This window comes from Caloenas nicobarica, chromosome Z, assembly GCF_036013445.1.
Source record: "Caloenas nicobarica isolate bCalNic1 chromosome Z, bCalNic1.hap1, whole genome shotgun sequence".
Classification (NCBI taxonomy): Eukaryota; Metazoa; Chordata; class Aves; order Columbiformes; family Columbidae; genus Caloenas; species Caloenas nicobarica.
In genome coordinates, this window is record NC_088284.1 from 52,054,457 (window position 1) to 52,076,257 (window position 21,801).

General features: G+C 40.2%; 1 protein-coding gene across 4 annotated transcripts in view; it reads right to left on the reverse strand.

Moving 5' to 3' along the window:
* The window catches only part of LRRC2 (leucine rich repeat containing 2), a 73,885-nt gene that overhangs the window by 13,231 nt on the left and 38,853 nt on the right, over nucleotides 1–21,801 (reverse strand). For all 4 annotated transcript variants that reach the window (XM_065657763.1, XM_065657759.1, XM_065657762.1 and 1 more), the window contains one exon: nucleotides 21,607–21,743. In XM_065657763.1, coding sequence (XP_065513835.1) covers nucleotides 21,607–21,743 — 137 coding nt within the window. The remainder of the gene's footprint in view (nucleotides 1–21,606; nucleotides 21,744–21,801) is intronic.

The following is a 21,801-nucleotide window of genomic DNA, read 5'->3' on the forward strand; positions in this document are numbered from 1 at the left end:
CATCCCATCAAAGTCAATGTATGACAAGACATACAAAGGATTAACCTGGAAATGTCTATCAATGCATTACAAATGTGCTTTTGCCCAGAAATTTCAGACTCAATGAATTCAAAGAAAATTTGTACCACTTCAGTAGGATCGGGTTATCTCATATGTTGCCTCCCAAAATGCATAGATTGGCACTCAGCATCTTGTAGGCTCGCTGAAAGCGGTATGGGATGTATGACAAAGGAGCACCCTAGGTGTGAACTGCACAGTTGCCCACTTGGATCTTTTGCATTCGAACAAAATCCCGAGCTTTTCTTTCACACAGCTGTAAGCGTAACCTCTTCTATAATCTCACTGACATTCCTGGACAAAAGCACCAATTAAAGGAACATGGTGCAAACATCTTTAGAGGCAGAAGATATTTGTCATGAGGACATACATGTATATTTATAGTCCAGTCCACCATCAGACTTCCAAACTGGATGCTTAAACTTGCGGAGGCAAAGGCATTTAACAGTCAACCCCATCCCTTATTAACAGGATACTGTTCAGGTATTTTGTGACAAAACCCTTTAAAGCATAAAAATGCGTTACTTCAAACAGCTTTTCATTTGGTGGTAAAATGATAAACTAAATCCAGGAAATGTATGTATCTATAGCAGCAAGCCTTCACCCAAATGGCACTATTCTGATTTTGCAGTGCTAAAATCCTATATCTTTTGCAGAGTTAATGCACAGACGCTGTTATTCTGATGCCAAATTGTTTACTTGGAAGTTTAACATTATCTGCTTTCATCTTTTGAGCATTACCATCACTTGAACGCCTAATGTTTAAAGTCTAATAGAGGAATTACAGCTATGATGATCTAAGCATAAAAAGTTCATAGAAAGGGACTTTGCTTTTTATTAGAGCATTTTTTATACACACAAACCTTTCATCAGGTCTGCAAAGAATTAGAAAGCTGGCTGCATGTGCAGTATTCACAAAAATAGCAGGTATTCATGATTCACAGGTGACTGAAGAACCACGTAGCAATAAGAGCAGGACTATCTTCATAATAGATAAAATCCCTAAATATGTGGATCATGTGTTTAAATTTAAGCATAGGAGTTGTTCCAAGCCAATAGATGAGTCACGTACAAGAAATTAATTATGCTAGGCTGAAGTCAAAACAAGTCTCTGTATCAAAAAATAAATTTATATTCATTAGTTACATTAAATTTTTGTAGTATTACTGCCACAGGTACACACGGTCTGCTTATATTATTGTACTTTGCCATCATAAAATCATCTCATCTTCAAACCTCCTAAAATTGTAAATTAAGGACATGTGTTAGAAGGGAAAAATGGGCTCTACCAAAAGCCTATTACACGTTTATCAACTTAAATGGATCCAGTAGCTCACCTTGGGTGCATGCCCTTCGTATGTTTTAATTAAAGCCATTAGAAGAGGAAGAGCAGCAATATCAGCAGCAACAAACATCAACTAACCTCTCCAGAAGTTTAGGTTGGAATACGTCAAAAGACCCTTTTAAGATATATTCTGTTCCTTCACCAAGAGATGACCAAAATTATTCACTTTCTCAACAGAATAGAGACAAAGCTAAAAACTTATTTTCATTTCTTCTCCAAGATGCAACAGCAATTGAAGAGATACTATTCAAATGGTACCATCTTAATTACTATTTAAATGCTTACAATTATTCTGTTTTGCCATGACAATACACTATAGCTTATGAAGTTACTCTTCTGATTTTAAAAGCTGAGTATGTTCATTTGAGCTCATTCTGAAACCCAGAGTAAATCACTATTTGCAAAGGGAAAACACCCAAAAGAGAAGGAAATTTTATTCTGTAGCAACTCAAAAAAGATATTATAAACAAAGATGACAGCAAAAATAAAGAACTATAACACACTGGTTGAGGGTTTTGTTTTACGTTGATAAAACAGTAACCATTCCATTGAAAGAAAAAAATATCAAGCATATTTGAAGAGTTAGTATTAGTAGAAGAGAACCAGGTAATGGCATAATATTGACAGAAGCAAAATATATAGTAAGAAAAATGATACGAGAAAAGCATTCAAGTGAAACTAAGAATGTGGTCCTATGACTCTAACCTATTACAATAACACCATTTTGATGATTAATGATGAAATAATTTCACCTCATTTATATTGGTACTGGGCAATGGCAACAGCCTTCTATGCCAGGTTGAACAGATATAGCCTAATAAACTTGGAAACAAGACTTTCATGGAATCTCAGCCAGAAATGAGCTTGCTTGTAAATGTAAGTGGAAGACAGAATATTAAGGGGGAAAAGACATTCTGACTTCAGCAGCAGAGGTCAGAATGTTTGTGATCTGTGAGCCTATGATACCAGGAATGAACACCTCCCTGTTCTTTTGCTTTAGAAACAGAAATGGTAGATGTTTGCCTTGGTATGGAGTAACTTCACTAAAATGCACAAGATTATTGCCTGCTGTGGTGCTGGCACAAGCAGTTTGACAAATACCACTAATTGGCTACCAAGCAGGAGAACCCTGAAACTTGGAACTGTGTTCATCCCTTCTTAAAGCAGGAGTTTCATAAAGAAAATCCCTGAATTCTGGAAAGTCAAAATGGAGACATATCTGGTCTGGAATTAGACCTTATCTAGTTGAGCAAACTGTTGCGAAATGTCTATCATCAAAATTATTTTTCTTGTAATGCCACAGACCACTTGTGCCAGACACTGACAGTACACAAACCTACACTTAAGAATGCTCCCAACAATTGAACATGACAGTTTACAGTTTTGTGGCTTGCTAGGACTATAGTAAACTTTCCCTCCTCTTCTTTCCTTTCTCATACTGCTGATAGATAGATGCAGGGGCTTTTTACATAATTTCTTTGAGGTGGTGACAAACCTAACAGGAAAACTTCTGAGTTCATCCCTTCCCAAAGGATTATTTTCTTTCTATACTGTAAAAAAGTTTCTAGGATGCTTTACGTCTTGCTCTAATAGAAACATGTAAAAATTAGAAATAAAGCTAATTTTAGTATAAGATTCAGATGTGGGAGAGATCTTTTCCTGATCTGGACAAGAAAGCTGAAGAATGGCACATACATTGTACATACAGTGGGTCAATTTTTTGCACAAATAGATATTTTGCTACTTTCTAAGAACTTGATGCAGTTAAAAGCATGAGGCTATGACTTGTGGGTTTTAGTGATTGTTGCTATTTTGCATTACTCCATCCAGGGTGTGTCCAAGTCACTCGAGTGTGTCCAAGTCACTTGAGAGTATCCAAGTAATTTAAGGTATTAAATTATGATTATTCTTGTTAAGCGTCTGCTAATAAAAATATAACTGGATACTTAGTCATACACTTACTATGAAAGCCTGTAATGAAGCTGGGCTTTCAAGACTCATTTTATAACAAGAATTCCCCGTGCCATGGAACTGTCAGTCTCTGAAGGGAGCTGCTCCGAAGCTGACCTGGTCTGCAGCAGAGCAGTAAATCTTGGTGCACTGAGGTTTTTCCTGAGGCAGGGAAATGCCAGGGCAGTGGAGAAACCCGCCAGGAGCTGGCAGCTCCCTCATGGGAGACGCTGTCGAGATCTTGACATTGCCAGAGCAATGGTGACCACCCTGACACCTGTAAAGAGCAGCCCAGGAGCTCGGGGACCAGGGCAGGCAAATAGGGTGTGGCACATCAGCCAGGGCATGGCACAGCAGTTCGTATAGCAGGTCTCACGGGAGGGTGCGCAGGGAGGGTGTAGTGACCCTACCAGCTCAAGAGAACCTCACATGGTGCCATAATTATGGGCACCCATCTCAGAGTTAAAACGAGTGTTTCTACAGGAAAAGCCCCATGAGAGGTCTGATACTTCCACCCAGATGACATAAGGAAGGAGGCATCACTACAAGTGGTAGGTTGTAGTTAGTGTCTAGACCCTTCTGGTGCTAAAATGCAAGTACTTGAAAAGATGTGCACAGGCTGGTGATGTGCAGCATCAGGTGGCCGAGTTGCAGGGAACATCTAATGGGCTGCGCAGTATTAGAGGGGCGAAGGCTGAAATGGATAATTGGTTTCAGAACCATATGCCAGTGGCGGACACTGCAGAGAACAAGGCACCTTGAACCCTGGTGACTCACAACAGTGGGACTTGGCTTCGGTCCCCACTTTCTAGCATTGCCACAAAACAAACAGATATGAGGCTTTAACATATACAGACACCCATGAAGAAGGTCTGCAACAAGAAATGATCACAGCAGTGCACAGTGGATACCACAAAAGAGAAACGATGAGTGCTTGTGCTGAGTGGCTCTCTGTTAAGGAAGACTGAGGAGCCCATCTGCCAGCCTGACACAGAGTCACGAGCGGTTTGCTGCCTTCTGGGAGCTAAGGTCCAAGATGGTGAAGGGTCTGAAGCACAAACCTTACAAGAAGCAGCTGAGGGAACTGAGGCTGTTAGGCCTGTAGGAAAGGAGGCTGAGGGAAAACCTTATCACTCTCTACAACTACCTGAAAGGAGGTTGTAGCATGGACGGTGTTGATCTCCCAAGTAGCAAGTGATAGGACAAGAGGAAATGGCCTCAAGTTGCGCCAGGAGAGGTTTACATTGGATATTACAAAAAATTTCTTCATGGAAAGGGTTGTCAGGGATTGGAACAGGCTTCCCAGGGAAGTGGCTGAATCACTACCCCTGGGGGTGTTTAAAAGATATTTAGATGAGGTTCTTTGGGACATGGTTTAATGCCAGTGTTAGACTAACAGTTGTACTCAATGATCTTGAGGGTCTCTTCTAACCGAAATGATTCTATGATTCTACATTGCCAAGAGGGTGTCACAACTTGTCAAGTGCACAGGCTATTATCCATTGCTACACTTTGATGTGGGCATGAATTACATCACAAGCCAGAACCTGGGCAGAATCAAGGAAGACCACGAGGCCCTGGGGTGAGAGCAAAAAGTATTGGTGCCCAAGCTACCTTTTCTTCCATTTTACCTATTAGAAGAAGGGGTGCAACCAGAAATAGATATATAATGCAAATCAACTTCTAGCTTTGTGGCTGATGCCATCAAGAGAGTTTTAACTTTTATGGCAATGAGATACTCCACAATGACTATAGCCTGTTAGGGAGGGGTGGGATTCACCTGTCTAGAAAAAGCAAGGGAATCTTTGGCAGCGGGATGATCACCTTGGTAAGGTGGGCTTTAAACTGAAGGACTCAGGGCAAAGATCAAGGTAGTAGTGCTCATGACATTAAAACCAACTGTGGAATAAGCCAGGCCAACCAGAGCAGTGACAAATGTTCCTTAGCTGCCTCTCAAGAAGAAAACCAGAAGACCGACCACCTGAAGTGTATGTATACCAATGCACACAGCCTGGAGAACAAACAGGAGGAACTGGAGCTTCGTGCACAGTCAGAAAGTTATGATATCATGGGAATAACTGAAACATGGTGGGACAAATCACATTACTGGAGGATCGCAATGGATGGTTATAAGCTGTTTTGTAAGGACAGGCAGGGAAGAAGAGGAGGAGGACTCGTGCTTCATGGTAAGGAGAACCTGGAAAGTTTAGAAGCCAACTACAGTGATTGTGGAAGCCCTATAGAATGTCTCTGGGTCTAGATCCAAGAGGTCATCTCCAAGGGGAATCTTACAGTAGGTATCTGCTACTGAACTCCAAACCAACACAGTAAGGTTGATGAAGTGATATTTGAGTCACTTAAGCAAGCTTTGGGTCAATAGAACCTGCTTCTGATAGGTGAATTCAACTACCCAGACATTTGCTGGAAGAACAATACAGCAGCTCACATGTCATTCATCAAGTTCCAGGAATGCATAGACTATTGCTTCCTCATACAAATATTAGATGCTCCAACCAGGAATGAGGCAGGGCTGGACTTGCTACTCACAAACCAAGAAAACCTACTTTGTAATATCTCGGTTAGTGATGGCCTTGGCTGCAGTGATCAAAATATTGTGGAGTTTGGGATCCTGCTGAGCACGCTGAAGGTTAGTACTAAGACAGAGGTTTTAGATTTTAGAAGAGCAAACTTAATCTCACTCAGAGCTCATTTGGGAGGGATTCCATGGGAAGATTACATGGAGGATAAAGGAGTTAGTGAGTGCTGGGAGTTTTTCAAGAATGCTCACCTGGAAGCACAAAATCAGTTCATGTCCTTTAAAGGTAATGGAAGTGCACGGAGCAAGACACCCTCTTGGCTTAACTGTGAGCTTCTGAGTCTGCTCAAAACCAGAAGAGAAGCGTACCAAAGGTGGAAAAATGGACAAATGACTGTTGAGAACTACAAGGGCATTGCTGGAGTGTGCAGAGATGCAGTTAGAAAAGCAACAGCTCAGCTCAAATTGAAATTGACCAGAGATATCAAAAAGAAGAGTTGATAAGGGAAATATTACAGGATCTCAACCCCTACAAATCAATGGGCCCTGATAATATCCACCCAAGAGTGTTAAGAGAGCTGGCTGACACAGTCGCAAGGCTGCTCTACATAATCTTTGAGAAGTCGTGGAGACTGGGGCATGTCCTGGAAGACTGGAAGAAGGCTAATGTCACCCTCATCTACAAGAAGTGCTTAAAGGAAGATCCAGGAAATTACAGGCCCATCAATCTTACTTCAGCCCCTGGGAAAGTTATGGAACGAATCCTCCTGGGGGCAATCACAAGTCATTTTAAGCATGTGACTGGGAATAGCCAGCATGGATTCACCAGGGGCAAGTCGTGCTTGACAAACCTGATCACCTTCTATGACAAAGTAACATGTTCGCTTGACATGGAGCAAGTGGTGGATGTTGTTTACCTGGATTTCTCCAAGGATTTCTGTAAGGTTTCCCACGGCCTCATCCTAGGGAAACTGATGTGTTACAGTCTAGACAAGACGTCTGTGTGGTGTGTGGGAAACTGGTTGACAGGCCACACCCAGAGGGTGTTGGTAAATGACTCCTTTTCAAACTGACCACCTGTCATGAGTGGGGTTCCTCAGGGATCAATACTGGGTCCAACACTGTCCAGGATCTGCATAAGTGATCTGGATGATGGGATCAAGTGTACTTTGACGAAGTTTGCCAATGACACCAAACTGAGTGGGCAAGTGGACACTTGAGAAGGTAGAGCCCATGTGGTCCCTTCAAACTTGCTACTTTATGATTCTATGAATTTACAGAGACCTGGAGCAGGCACTGGGCACATTGCAGCCCTCCAATAATACCATCCAGCACATGATCTTTGGTACTGCCCCGCAGATGAGAATGTAGCAAGCCTACAAACCTCATCTGATTTTTACTGGAAATTCTTCAAGGTTTTTCATTGGTTGGTTTTGGTTTTCTGTTTGTTTGTTTGTTTGTTGGGGTGGGATGTGTTTGTTTTTTCCCTTGTACACTTATGAAGCACTTGTTGAAATCATCTTTATTTAAACAAACAAACAAACAAACAAACAAACAAACAAGAAAAAAAAAACTGCATGGAAGTGGCTGGCCAGGTACCCAGTGGCCCAGTGTAGCCAAGAGGTTCCTACATTTCGGGCAAGCTTCTAGGTCTAAATTACATCAGAAACCCTTCCATCAACTCAAGAGTACCTCAGGGAGAGATAGGCACAAATACAGCTAAAGGCTTGGTCCATAATGCTACCTGCTTGGATTTCTAAATTTTGTCCTGTGTCTCTTAAACAACAAAGAAATGGTGTCTAATAAAACCAGTCATCTGGCCCGTCCCAGCAAGATTTATCTCAGAAGATAAATTGTGTAGAATCAGGTTTCATGGTGCTGAAACAATGTAAGATCAGACACATTTTACACTTTTTCTTCTATGTCCTATATCAAAACAAGTAACTTCCAAAGAAGTGTTTTACTACTCAGTACCCTTCAGATTGTGTCCAAGCAACTTATCTTTGCTTAGCTACACATTACTGCCAGAGACATATGTTCCCCTAGTAATTTTTTAATAGTAAACAACAGAAAACTTCTGTATATTTATGTATATCATGTGCAATGCCAGATAATATTTTCTGTGAACCTGACATTTCACAAATACCTATGTAATGCTTTGAGCATATAAAACCATGAATATAAGAAAGGAAGCTATGACTACTGAACAAATACTTAGGAGTTACATTTATTATTAACAGCATACATCTAAAACTGTCAAAAATTTCACAACTGCAAGTAAAATCTAATATGGAGAAGCACAAGGTAATACAAGAACAGCGAACTACACACATTTCTTAATCTGACTGAAACCTGGGAAAAGATGGAAAGATGAAAAAAATAACTCTATAACTCAGTGAAAGTATTGTGTTCAATATGCAGTAGTGGTCAAAAAAAGCAAATAGTTGGAAATACATATAATGTGATATACAATCATTAACCCCAAAATTCCTTGCCATTAAATAAAACAATTGTACACCTACATAGAAAGCAGCATACTTCTTGTCAGTTTTTCTCAAGGAAAAATACAACAGTAGATGAGATTCAGAGATGAGCAACAGTCATTAACTGCATGGAAAAACTTTTTTTTTTAATTTTTCTTTTGCGATAGTGCTGAAAGACCTAAATCAAGATTAGGAAAGACCAAAAAGATTAGAACAATTGAGCGAGAAATGGTAAATTCACATTGCATTCTTCCTTCATGATACAAAAGGAACATAACCAAAAAGCATTTCACTTCCCGATAAAATGAAACCTCTATACAAATAGGCTATAGGATTTGCAACAACAACATGTTTTTCAGTTTAAGAACTTTGCAGAATTCAGAGGAAGCTGACGTTTACACAAATAATTAAAACCTCTATTTCTATGTTACGGTTCAAACAAGAACAGTTCAGATTTTCTCAACCTCAGAATATGGTACAATCACCTCACTGACATTCTAGCAGAATAATTCTGAACGTTCTATATTCAGCTTTGTTAATTGCGATTTCAATGGTGGAAACTGCTAAAAGTTGAAGTCTTTGGAAAGCACATTTGCAACTTAGCAGTGTATTCTAATGCTAGCATCATTATTCCTAAAGCATGTAGAACTGAAAATAAAGCTCTGTGATGCTGTGCTGAGAGATGTTTACTGTGCAGTTTTGATATCATTAACAGCCATGACAAGCAAATGGCAGAAAGCAAACAGAAACACAGCGGTAAGAAGTCACTTATCAAGGTCAAAAAAATATGTCAGAGAAAGTAGGACACAAGTTTCCTGATTTCTAATCTTGACATACTAAGGATCACTCCAGGTGTTTACTTTGAAAAGTCTCAGGCACATATCAAGAATTTATTTGATTATAGTAATGAAACTAGTGGTGATTTAAGATGCTCTATATTCTTTATAATCTCCTAATTTCTTCCCTTTTTAAAAAAAATGTACTCTAGCATCCTACAGTTCTGAAGCATCACGCTAGGTCTTTGAGTCTAGTCAACCTTTTTATTGCCTCTAACCAGTATTTCAAAGAGCATTTTGTATTAGTAATCTGAAGACTTGGAGCCAGCTTCTGAGAATGAAAAATATTTCAACCATACTAAAAGAAGTTTGGGGTAGCCTGGCCTCTTCTAAACCATCTCCCTGTCCTGCATGGAGTGTATTCAAAGAGAAACTAAAATAACAAAAAACAAACAAAACCCAATCAACCAAACAAAACCACAGACACAAAAAAACCACAAACAAACAAACAAAAAACCCAAACAAAACAAAACAAAAGAAAACCACCAATAACAAAGGCAGAAAAAAAGAAGAGCAGATCATGACATTGTGATGCCCACATGGGATCCTGACATATATATCTTCTGACTAATTGCAACCCCTCTGCCACCATGATCACACAGCTTTTAACTGCCCAGCTCTGTATTTCAAGATGAGACAAAATAACATCCTTAAGACAGCTTGGCAACCAGCATACGCCACCTGACAGGACTGAAGCCTAGGAGTCACAGCCCTTAGCAGCAGTTTAGTGGTACATACTCTCCCCGGTCATATAGCCAAATAATCGTGTATCGTATAACCAGACACAACCAGAGGAAATTCTGCCACATAGTTATACACATTCTTCACACAAAGACTACATACAGGCAAGCATTGGTCACATATACCCAGCATCCACACTGCCCATGTAAACTGATGTGTGTAGTCTCAAGTTTGGGGTCAAGGAGTTTGGCAGGCCGGGATTAACAGTATCATCTTAGATTAGTCCAGAAAGCAACTGGCCAATGTGGCTAGAGTAATGCAGGTGATGGGAAAACAAACAAAACATACATCACTTAAAAATAAATAGGAAGAAAAAAGTTACCAGAATTAATTTTGCAAAGGAAAAGATAAGTGAGGTCTGAGAAATCTTATTCTTGCAAAGCTGCATTTACACCATAAAGCATGAAGTTACTTTAACCTTACCATAACCTTCATAACTTGTGTTTTTATTGTTAGTAAGATTATGTAACCCCTTCTAAACTCAAGCAGTAGTAACCAGCTTTATGACAAGCTATGACAGTGAATTAGATGGATAGTCTAAACAGCAGGTGAAGGGATGTCTCTTTAGTATTCATTCTGAGTTTTCCAGATGTTAATTTCTTAAATGAAACTCATTGTGCTTTGCACTGAAGTTCAGAAGCATGACAGAGACCCAGGTTTGTAAGCCAGCATGTTCTCAATACTAAAAGCAGGAACCACTGGGCCATATCCTCCACTGAATTCTCTTGCGTCTCCAGCAGCACTTTCACTTCACACTGGATATAATTCTACACTCTTTTGCCCAGCACTAGCAGAGCAGAGATCTTACCTGACTGAGCTCTATATGAGACAAAAAAATAGGATAATATCTGCTTTCAACTGATAGGGATGACTCTTGTCTTTATGCCTTTCCCACTGATAAATGACGATGAATAAAAATCACAGTCAGCCTTACCAAGTGTTGTTTACAGCTGTGAAGAGTTGACCAATGAGTAGCTGCCTATAATTAGTTTACAACTGATAGGATTTTTTTCAGTAATAAATTACATTAATTAACTTTAGTTGGATTCTCCGATTTTATTATTCTTGTATCTGTCATTAGCTGCACTTTATGGAAGAGAGGGATCTGGGGGTGCTGATTGACAGCTGGCTGAATATGAGCCAGCATTGTACCCAGGTGGCCAAAAAGGCCAACAGCATCCTGGCTTGTATCAGGAATAGTGTGGCCAGCAAGACTAGAGAAGTGATCGTGCCCCTGTACTCATCACTGGTGAGGCCCCACCTTGAATCCTGTGTTCAGTTTTGGGCCCCTCATCATAAGAAGGACATTGAGGTACTAGAGAGAGTACAGAGAAGAGTGACAAAGCTCATGAGGGGCCTGGAGCACAAGTCTGATGAACAGCAGTTGAGGGAACTGGGACCGTTTAACCTGGAGAAAAGGAGGCTGAGGGGAGACCTTATCTCTGTCTACAACTACCTGAAAGGAGGTTGTAGCATGGAGGGTGTTGGTCTTTTCTCCCAAGTAGCAAGTGATAGGCCAAAGAGGAAATGACCTCAAGTTGCACTAGGGGAGGTTTACATTGGATACTAGGAAAAAATTCTTCATGGAAAGGGTTGTCAGGCATTGGAACAGGCTGCCGAGGGAAGCAGTGGAGTCGCCATCCCTGGAGGTGTTTAAAAGGTATTTAGACGAGGTTCTTAGGGACATGGTTTAGTGCTAGAGTTAGGTTAGGTTATGGTTGGACTCGATGATCCTGAGAGTCTCTTCCAACCAAAGTGGTTCTATGATTCTATGATTCTATGATTCTATGAGTAACGAATAACTCACTTTTCTTTCTCTCCACCTACAACTCCTTCTGACCCTCATCAATCCATGTATGTGGGCACCAGAGACATTTTTATTTAAGTTAAATATGCAAATATAATAGTGCCATGTATTTCTTCTCCTCTCTGCTTCTGTTCAGTAGTTACATAAACTCTGTTCCAGATTATCTCGCTGATGAATGGGAGATATTTAGTCAGGATTTTGAAGCTTATTTTGCCATCAGACTTTGAGATTTTTGAACTGTTTTCAGAGAAAGCAGAGCTTGACCAGTACCAAATACTTTTCCTACCACTGAATTATTTTACAATTAGATTCATGCTTTTTGTAACAACATAGCTGTGTTCACACACCACCCTTTGCTCATTGTTAAGTCTTTGCTGTGAAACTGCTTCTCTGTCATTCCCTACTACAAAAAAAAAAAATCTGACTGTGAAAGGTGATGTTACTTTTATTGAACTCGTGTGAAAAGTAAAGGAAAGGTCACTGGCCTCACAGACCAGAGGTGGGCATAGGCTGGTTCGCCAATGAAGTTGGCTGTTATTATTAGCTGCTGACTTACTCTGAGAGTGGAGCGCTTTTGAAGTGATGCTATATTAATTAGCAGATTTTGGAAGCAGAGTGTCAAGAACAGGATCAACTGACACACTTTCCTGTGCCTGACTGCATAATCCTGTTTCCTAACATAGACCCATGCCCTTCTTTAGCCCCTTGTCTATTAAAACGTTCATGTGAGTTCCTGCAGCAGTCAGGCCTCTGTGAATCTCCTCTGACACCTAACACCTTTGCACCTGCTCTTTTGGGTTTCACACCCCTCCTGCTAATGTTTGATGTTACAACTTATGCCAGTTCTATAAAGCAGCTGTTGCTTTGCATGGATTGACAGCACTTTGGCCTGCTGTATCAGAAAACAACTCACCATGAGCATTAAGCAAACTGAAAGAGAATACAAGCACTGAGCAAAGAAGGGCAAGATGAAATTCTGTCTAACAGAAATGCACCAAGCTAAGCAGTTGGAAGAATATTTCTGAGACTAAGAAATGTATGCATAGAAATGCTGGTCCGATTCAAGTCAACTGGACTTTTGCCAGTGATTTAAATGAAGAATTTTGCCAGAGGTTGACTTAATGCTATTGGCTTCACAGTGCCATGCTTATTACACCATTCCTCTCTGCTTTGTGGACTTGAAAAACCCACACGAATAAAATTCAGTTTTTAACAAATCACATATGTAAGTCCTTTGTAACTTTCTAAAAATTCTACAAATGTGAAGATTTTACAGGTCGTTTATGACAGTGCTTAATGAGAGAAGAAAAGAGCTAAGGGTGAGTTCTTCTGGCGCCTGATGATAGTGAAATCCGTGGAAAATTAATGTCCTGCACATCCCTCTGATTGCATCATTTAAAAATTGTTACACATATAAAAAACCAAACAAACAAACAAAACCAACAACAACAAAAACAAGCCAAACAAACAAAAAAATGACATTGGAAAGAAGCAGGTTGGGAAGACTGCAGCTTTGAAGAAAAACGTGCCAGTAGAGTAACCTGTCATTTAACAGTTCAATTGAGACTGCAGGTGTCCTGCCTGCATAACCAGGGTATGGCTTTGGGAGGTGTGAGTCACAGATCATAAAGACAAGTTACATGGAAATTCTCAGGGGGCATTTATATGAATTCTCATCACACTTGCATAGAGCTTTGTCTCTGCTCTTCCTGATAGATATTTTCCTTTGCTGAATAGGACTGGTCAGTGAAACAGAACCAGACCAAAAGATATTGAAAACTTTCCAGCTGTTAAACCTCAATTTTAAAATATCATTTGAAATTGTCTTAATGTATAATTTACTTATGTCTGTTCTGGATACTGCTGTGTTTGAAAACCTTAGGAAACTAATGTTAGTGCTCAGTGAAACTCTAATCACAGCAGAATTTTTTTTTAGGGCCACACGAATGGAGTCAAATCCACTTGGCAACACGTCACAAGTGCTGTTCTCCAGGGCTCAGTATTGGGGCTAGTTCTGTTTAATAACTTTATCAACAATCTGGGTGAGGGGATTGAGTGCACCCTCAGTGAGTTTGCAGATGACACCAAGTTGGGTGGGAGTGTTGAACTGCTGGAGGTAGGAGGCTCTACAGAGGGATCTGAACGGGTTGGATCATTGGGCTGAGGCCAGTTGTATGACATTCAACAAGGCCAAGTGCTGGGTCCTGCATTTGGGTCACAACAACCCCATTCAGCGCTACAGGCCTGGGGAAGAGTGGCTGGAAAGCTGCCTGGTAGAAAGTGATCTGGGGGTATTGATTTACAGCTGGCTGAATATGAGCCAGCATTGTGGCCAAAAAGGACAACAGCATCCTGGCTGGTATTGGGAACAGTGTGGCCAGCAGGACTAGAGAAGTGATTGTCTCCCTGTACTTGGCACTGATGAGGCCCCATCTTGAATCCCGTGTTCACTTTTGGGCCCCGCACTGCAAGAAAAGTGCTGGAGCAAGTTCAGAGAAGGGCAATGAAGCTGGTGAAAGGTCTGGAGCACAAGTCTAATGAGGAGCGGCTGAGGGAGCTGGGGCTGTTTAGCCTGGAGAAAGGAGGCTGAGGGGAGACCTTATCACTCTCTACAACTACCTGACAGGAGGTTGTAGCGTGGAGGGCAAGCAAGTGATAGGATGAGAGGAGATGGCCTCAAGATGCACTAGGGGAGGTTTATATTGGATATTATGAAAAATTTCTTCGTTGGAAGTCTTGTCTCAGGCATTTGAATAGGCTGCCCAGGGAAGTGGTTGATTCACCACTACTCGGGGTGTTTAAAAGATGTGTAGATGAGATTCTTAGGGACATGGTTTAGTACCAAAGTTAGATTAAGAGTTGGACTCAATGATCTTGAGGGTCTATTCCAACCAAAATTATTCTATGTTACCATTGTTGAAAGATGCAAGAGACAACCAATCATAATTCTATTTTTAAGGTAAACAAAGCAGAGAAATGACACCACCTCTAACTCCTATAATTCTAGACAGCCTTACCAGAAGGGATGCATTATTGGACCTGCTGGTTACCAGCACAAGTGAGCTAACTGTTGATGTCAAGATTGAAGCTCCAATAATCATGCATTGATGGAGTTCACAATCCCAAAGGTTATGGGTCAGGCAAAGAGTAAAGTCAGGACCCTGAATTTTGGGAAAGCCAACTTCCAGCTCTTGAAGGAGATAGTAAGACCTCCTAGAAAACTGCCCTCAGGGACAAGCAAGCAGAATATAGCTGCCATATCTTTAAGAATATTTTCCACAGAGCACAGGAGCTCTCAATCCCCAGGTGTAAGAAATCAGGAAAAGAAGGCCAGAGACCAGCATAGATGAGTTAGGACCTGCAGGTCAAACTAATGGACAAGAATGAAATGCACAGGCAGTGGAGACAGGGACAGGTATCCTGTGAAGAGCATAGAGACACTGCCCAGTTTTGCAGAGATGTGGTCAGGAAGGCCAAGGCACAACTGGAGCTGAACTTGGCAAGGAATACAAAGACTAATAAGAAAGGCTTTTATAGGTGTGTCAGCCAGAAAAAGAAAGTCAAAGGAGGTGTATGCCCCCAAGGATATGTGTGACTGGCAAATGGGTCACAATAGACAAGGAGAAGCCTGAGAAACTCAACAACTTTTTTGCCTCAGTCTTCACTGGCTACCTCTCTTCCCACACTTCTTGAGTGGATGGACCTCAAGGCAGGGTCTGGTGGAGCAAAGTCCCTCCCACTGTAAAGAAGATCATCTTCATGACCACCTGAGATGCATCCCAGAGTCCAGAGGGAATTGGCTGATGTAGTTGCCAAGCCACATTCCATGATATTTGAAAAGTCATGACAGTCAGGTGAAGTCCCTGGTGACTGGGCTCATTTTCAAAAAGGGTAAAAAGGAGGATCCTGGGAACTACCAGCCTGTCAGCCTCACCGCTGTTCCTGGGACAACCATGGAATGGATCCTCCTTGAAGCTATGCTAAGGTATATGGAGGACAGGGTGGTGATTTGAGACATCCAATATGGTTTCACCAAAGGAAAGTCCTGCCTGATCTATGAAGGAGTAACTACATCAGTGGACAAAGGAAGGGCTACAGATGTCATCTATCTGTATTTCTACAAGGCATTTGACACGGTCTCCTACAACATTCTTCTCTCTAAATTAAAGACGTGAATTTGATGGATGGACTGTTTGGTAGATAAGGAATTGGCTGCATGATGACATCCAGAGTACTGGTGAACGGTGTAGTGTCTGTATGGAAATCATTGATGTGGTGTCCCTCAGGGGATCATATGAGGGACAGTACTGTTTGATATATTCATCAATTAAATACAGAAAGTGGGATGGAGTGCATCCTCGTCAAATCTGCAGGTGACACCAAGCTGAGTGGTGCAGCTGACAGTCCTGAGGGACACAATGCCATCCAGAGGGACCTGGACAAGCTCAAGAAGTAGGCCCATGTGAACCTCATGAGGTTCAACAAGGCCAAGTGCAAAGTGCTGCATGGGGGTCAGGGCAACCCCCAGTATCAATACAGGCTCTGGGATGAAGGGATTGAGAGCAGCCCTGCAGAGAAGGACTGGGGGTATTGGTGGAAGAAAATCTGGACATGAGCTGGCAATGTGCGCTTGCATCCCAGAAGGCCAATTGTGTCTTGGGGTGCATCAGAGGAAGCGTGACCAGCAAGACAAGGGAGATGATTCTGCCCCTCTACTCTGGTCTTTTAGGAACCCACTTGGAGTACTGTATCCAGCTGTGGCAGCCTCAGTACATGAAAGACACAGATGTGTTAGAGAAGATCCAGAGGAGTGCCACAAAAGTTATCAGGCAGACAGAACACTTCTCCTATGAAGAAAGGCTGAGAGAGTTGGGATTGTTCAGCCTGGAGAAGAGAAGGCTCCAGGGAGACATTATTGCAGCTTTTGAATATATAAAGCAGATTTATGATAAAGTCACAGGACAAGGAACAATGGTTTTAAACTGAAAGAGGGCAGATTCTGACTAGATATAAGGAAGAAAGTTTTCACAAAAGTTTCACCACTTACAGTCGTGAAACACTGTAACGGGTAACCCAGAGAGGTAGTAGATGCCTGGAAACATTCCATCCCTGGAAACATTCAAGGCCCGGTTGGATGGGACTGAGCAACTTGACTGAACATGTCCCTGCTCATTGCAGGGGAGTTGGACTAGATGACCTTTGAAGGTCCCTTCCAATCTGAGCTATTCTGTGATTCTATGATTTTGAAAGTTCTCCAAGTCTGTACCTCTGTATATTAGGACTTAGCCAAAATCTTCTATGCATCAGAAATATAAAACAAGATTTTATTTGATCTGTTGAAAACACAGTGTGCTAAAACATCCAGAAAGCATAACCTTGCCATTCCTCTGAACTTCAAAAATCAGTTTATACAGGATTGACATGGAAATGCAGGTATACATACATATGCTCTTTCTTTGACAAAGTATTCATGTGCTGTAAGAGTCTCTGTTCCATTCCTTTACTTTGCACTAACCAGACCTCACAAATGATACAGAAAACATTTTATATCACTTGCTGGGACTTCTCAGATATGGTATTGAACACTGTAGAAAGCAGAATAAATTTTAAATTTATTTTCCATGTCAGGACATCTATCTGTAAGCATTTGTGTCTTGCTGCTGGTAGTGCGAAGTGATTTGCCTTTCCTCTGACTGACAGCATATGCCACACCAGATGGTACAGATGAAGAAAATTATCTTCATCTTCCCTCTTTTCTCACTAAAGTTCCTTCAGGTCACATCTATGGATACTTTTGGCTGATGCAGCATTATTAGCAGAATTTTATAGTATGGAAGAAGAACTGGGCCTTCAACACAGTAAAGCTGTCTCTTTGAAATAACAGCACAAAACTGATATTCTGCCATGCACAGGAAACTTTAATTGAGTGATTCAGTAAATAACTGAAGGAAGCCCACTTCAAAATAAGGTCAGAGTAGTTTTCCTGCAAACCTATATCAGAAAACATGTTACATATTATAACATTTTTATTCCTAAAAAAACAAATTAGTTACACAACATGTATGAAAATAGAAATAGGAATTCCATCAAACAGTTAAAATACAAATACTAGTATCATAGTAATTCTTAAGTTCACGCACAGAAGTTATAAGAAATTTAAAAACAAATCCATCCATCGATCCACTTCTCTCTGCAGCTACAGAGTATCATACCCAGTATAATCCCACTGTACTAGCAGAGGGGCTCGATAACATACAGGGCATGCCCCTCCTGAGCATCTTAGCTAGATGAACAAATTGACCTTCACAGAGGAGTCTTATCAGCTATGTGTCATCTCAGGGAAGACTGTGCCCTAAACTTCATAGTGTACCTTCCGCTGTTGCGCCTGGTTACTGAAGTCCAGAAGTTATCTGTTACAAACTGGCTGCATAAATGTAATGCCATATAGGTTGCCTCTTCTACCATTTACATTTGATTTCAATTTATACTTTCACTCATGTCCAGAGAAACGTATTCTTATCTTACAAAAGTGACAGATTTGAATTCAACTGCAGATCCATAAGCATTTTCTGCCAAAGAACTTAATTTGCAATTAATGCTAATCTAATATTGAAATTAAATGGAACTTTTTAAAATCTAAAACACGTTCAAAATCCAACAGTAGAAGAGAGAAAAAAAACCCTGAAATGTAGACATTGAACCAGCTTGCTCCTCTTTAGGCATGGTACAGAATGGTATGAAATCCTCAGCCTTGAGAAAGTAAAATATGAGAGCACACATCCTCAGTTTTTTTTAATGGAGCCTCAGATTACTTCATTTTAAGATTCAGTGAGACAAGTTACAGGGTGCTGGAAGTGGCCCTTGAAAATATGGAAAGAGCTTTGCACAAGAAATGAACCAACAAGTGAAAAATGTTCTTGCCTCCTGATGCTATGGCACAAGGCATGTCACTCAGGACATGGCTCCAAAGAACACCCAAATAGAAATACTGACAAAATTCCAGGTACTGGACATACATGTTCCTCGTAGGCTGATACAGCCACTCCATAAAACAAGTTGCATTAGGCCAAGCAGAATGCAATGGTTTGGGGTGGTTATCTTCTCCACACACTGAAAAAACATGGATGTGTCACTAACAAACACTGAATCTACTACCAGAAAATTAAAGTTCACAAGATTTCCGTTGTGCTATATCATCTCAGTCATAGTATACCTCAGTTTAAAATAGCTGCATTGAAAAATGAAATTGATAGATTAAAAAGGCAAGAAGTATAGTCAGCATACATGCTAGAAACCTCCTTAACAACTGCAGTTTACCTGAAAAGTAGTACGAGATGCTTAGCATCTTGTCTTTCTTGAAGTTTCCCTGTTTACAAAACAAGTTAACAGACTTAACAGACATCACAACAGTCTGCGAATTTATTATATGTCTGACTGACAAATTCAGGCACAGAAACAACTGATATGCCAGCAGAAAATTTTTACACTTATATGGTAGCTCTCTTCACAAATTAGGAACTTCAATTCAAAATAGGTATCTGGTGACAGTGTAGGGTTTTGTATAATAATCTATGGCCACCCTCTACCACTTCTGGGTAGCAACTACAGTCATGCATTATATGATTTATCTCATCGAGATTTCTCCCCCTAAATTAGCTCATCATATAATATTTTGTGTCTGTTAAAAAAACCCAAACAAACAAACAAACCCTGAACTCTTTTCCTAAGAAAGTGAACAACTAGATAAGCAAATAAACTAAAGCTTCAAGACTTCACTACTTTTTGCACCTGTCATAAAGAAAATGGATAGAAAGGGAACAGAGAGACTGATTACTGAAAATGTAATTCAGTCTCAGAGTTCTGATGATCTCATAAACCTTTATGGGCCTGTCAAAAAATTCTTGACTGAACTACAGACATGTTATCAATCTCTTTGAATCTATTTTCATATATGTTATCAGTGTCTCTCCGGCCATTATTCTATGTACAAAACCAGGTAAAATTAGACTTTGATAATTTCTGCTGGGCTGAAGTTTGCCTTTATCTCTTTTGAGTAAGTTTTACACTGGAGAATACTGGTGCTGCTCTCATGCACTTCTTTAACCTTCCCAGAAGAAACTTTTAAGGATTTTAAAGTCAAATATTGAACTTCCTGAAAGATGATAAACAGGAAAAATTTTTAGCAACTCTCTACCTTATTTTTTGTATCAGTTGTCTAGTTTTCTCCTTTTTTCCTAATGTTGTAAAAGGAACAAATTCACCTATCTAAACAGAGCTGGCATATACTTGCTCATTTTTGCAGCTTTTAATCGTTTGACAAAAGTATTCCTTTAATTGTGTGTTGCTATATGAATTGTATGTTCAGCTTCCAAAGCTGCCCTTGAAATGTTGATTCTGGGAAACTAATTTTATAAACTAAATCAGAAGAGATCGTGTAGCCTGCCTCTCAGGTCACTGCAAGTATAACTTAAAATACCAGCCTCCAGACAAACAAGGAAACACAATAGACACTGCCAATATTTTTCTTCTTGACTTTTTAGACCATGCTCACATGATGTTGCTTCCAGTTTTTGGTATTATATAAAGTCATTTGCACAGCTCCAAATTTTTTCCATGGGTTGTGAGTGAAGCGTTACCCAGTTGCCTACTCTCTGGGAAAATACTCATTGATTTTAACACACCAATGATTTGGGCTAAATTCACCGTTCTAGTCCACTGATTTGGATAGTCTCACTTTTCCTAGATGCTTATATTTAATTCCTTTGCCTGTTCAAGATATGCTTTTCTGATTCCATTATAGTTCCTTTTTACCAGCTAAGTTTTATCTGGTTTGTCCCCTGTTACCTGAAGGAGAAGGAGAGGAAGGACAAAGGAGAACTGCACTGTTTGTGCTATTGCTAGCATTACTATTCACTGTCCACTTATGATGTGAAGCTAATGTTCACCTTTGTTTCTGTTTCCTTCATATCATTGTTTAACAACTCTTTTCAGGTAGACTACCTTATAGTGTAAATTCAGAAGTGAAACTTAATTACAGTTTGTATTTCCTCAGAACAGAATATAAGCATGACCAAACCAGATCTCACGTAAGTTTAATCCACTCCAACATTGCTTGTAAATCACTGGTAACAGATGTTTAGAGAAAAAGTAGGAATCCGTAAAGAAGATCCTGACACTTCTCCCTAAAGCTGCCCCCAATTCATCTTCCAGGAATCAGAATACTAAGAACCTGAGAAATACAGATGACATGTGAAACTGTGGTCAGGTACCAGCTGACAGTTTCATTTCTTCTTGAACATGTCTCAGAGCAGCTGTGGCAGAAAGCAGTTATGCATCCAATAAAAGAAACAATGTTGGTGCATGCCTGGGAGTCCTTTTCTCAGTCTTTATTATATATTCATACCATGCCCCACATGTTATGTCCCTTTCAGACAGATATTTGTGCTCATAGCAACATGCAATGTTGTTTACAGAACTCTCCATACTTTTTTTAAAGGAAAACAGACACTCAGAACAAGTGAAGGTTAGTATGTGAATTTGACTGTCAAGATGCACTTCACTTCTACAGAAAAAAGCTATTTGCAGCCTTCTCCTTATCACCACTGGCCAAATCCTCTTTGAGATGATGGCCTCCTTCATGTATCAGAATAAATACAAGCAAAATTTAGTCACTTGAAAACCAAAACAAAGAAGCTTGGTCCCATTTACCTTCCGCTAAGGCATTTTCAATGATATTACTATATAATCCTAAAAACTGTGATTTAATTTGTTAAGAAAAGATTTTAATATTGTGATAAAATACCTTGTAAGCCAAATAAAATAGGTGGAAGAAACATAGTTTGTTATCTTACTTCAAATGGGAGCTCTGTTATTTCCATATTTCCAGACAAATCCAGTTTTTCCAGATTCTCACAATCACCCAATTCTGGAGGGACTGACTTCAAATTATTGAAACTCACATTGAGCACTTTGAGGTTTTTTAAGCAGCCTGTGAGGGAAAGATAATTAAAATCAGCACATTTAAAAAAAAAAAAAAAAAAAAAAAA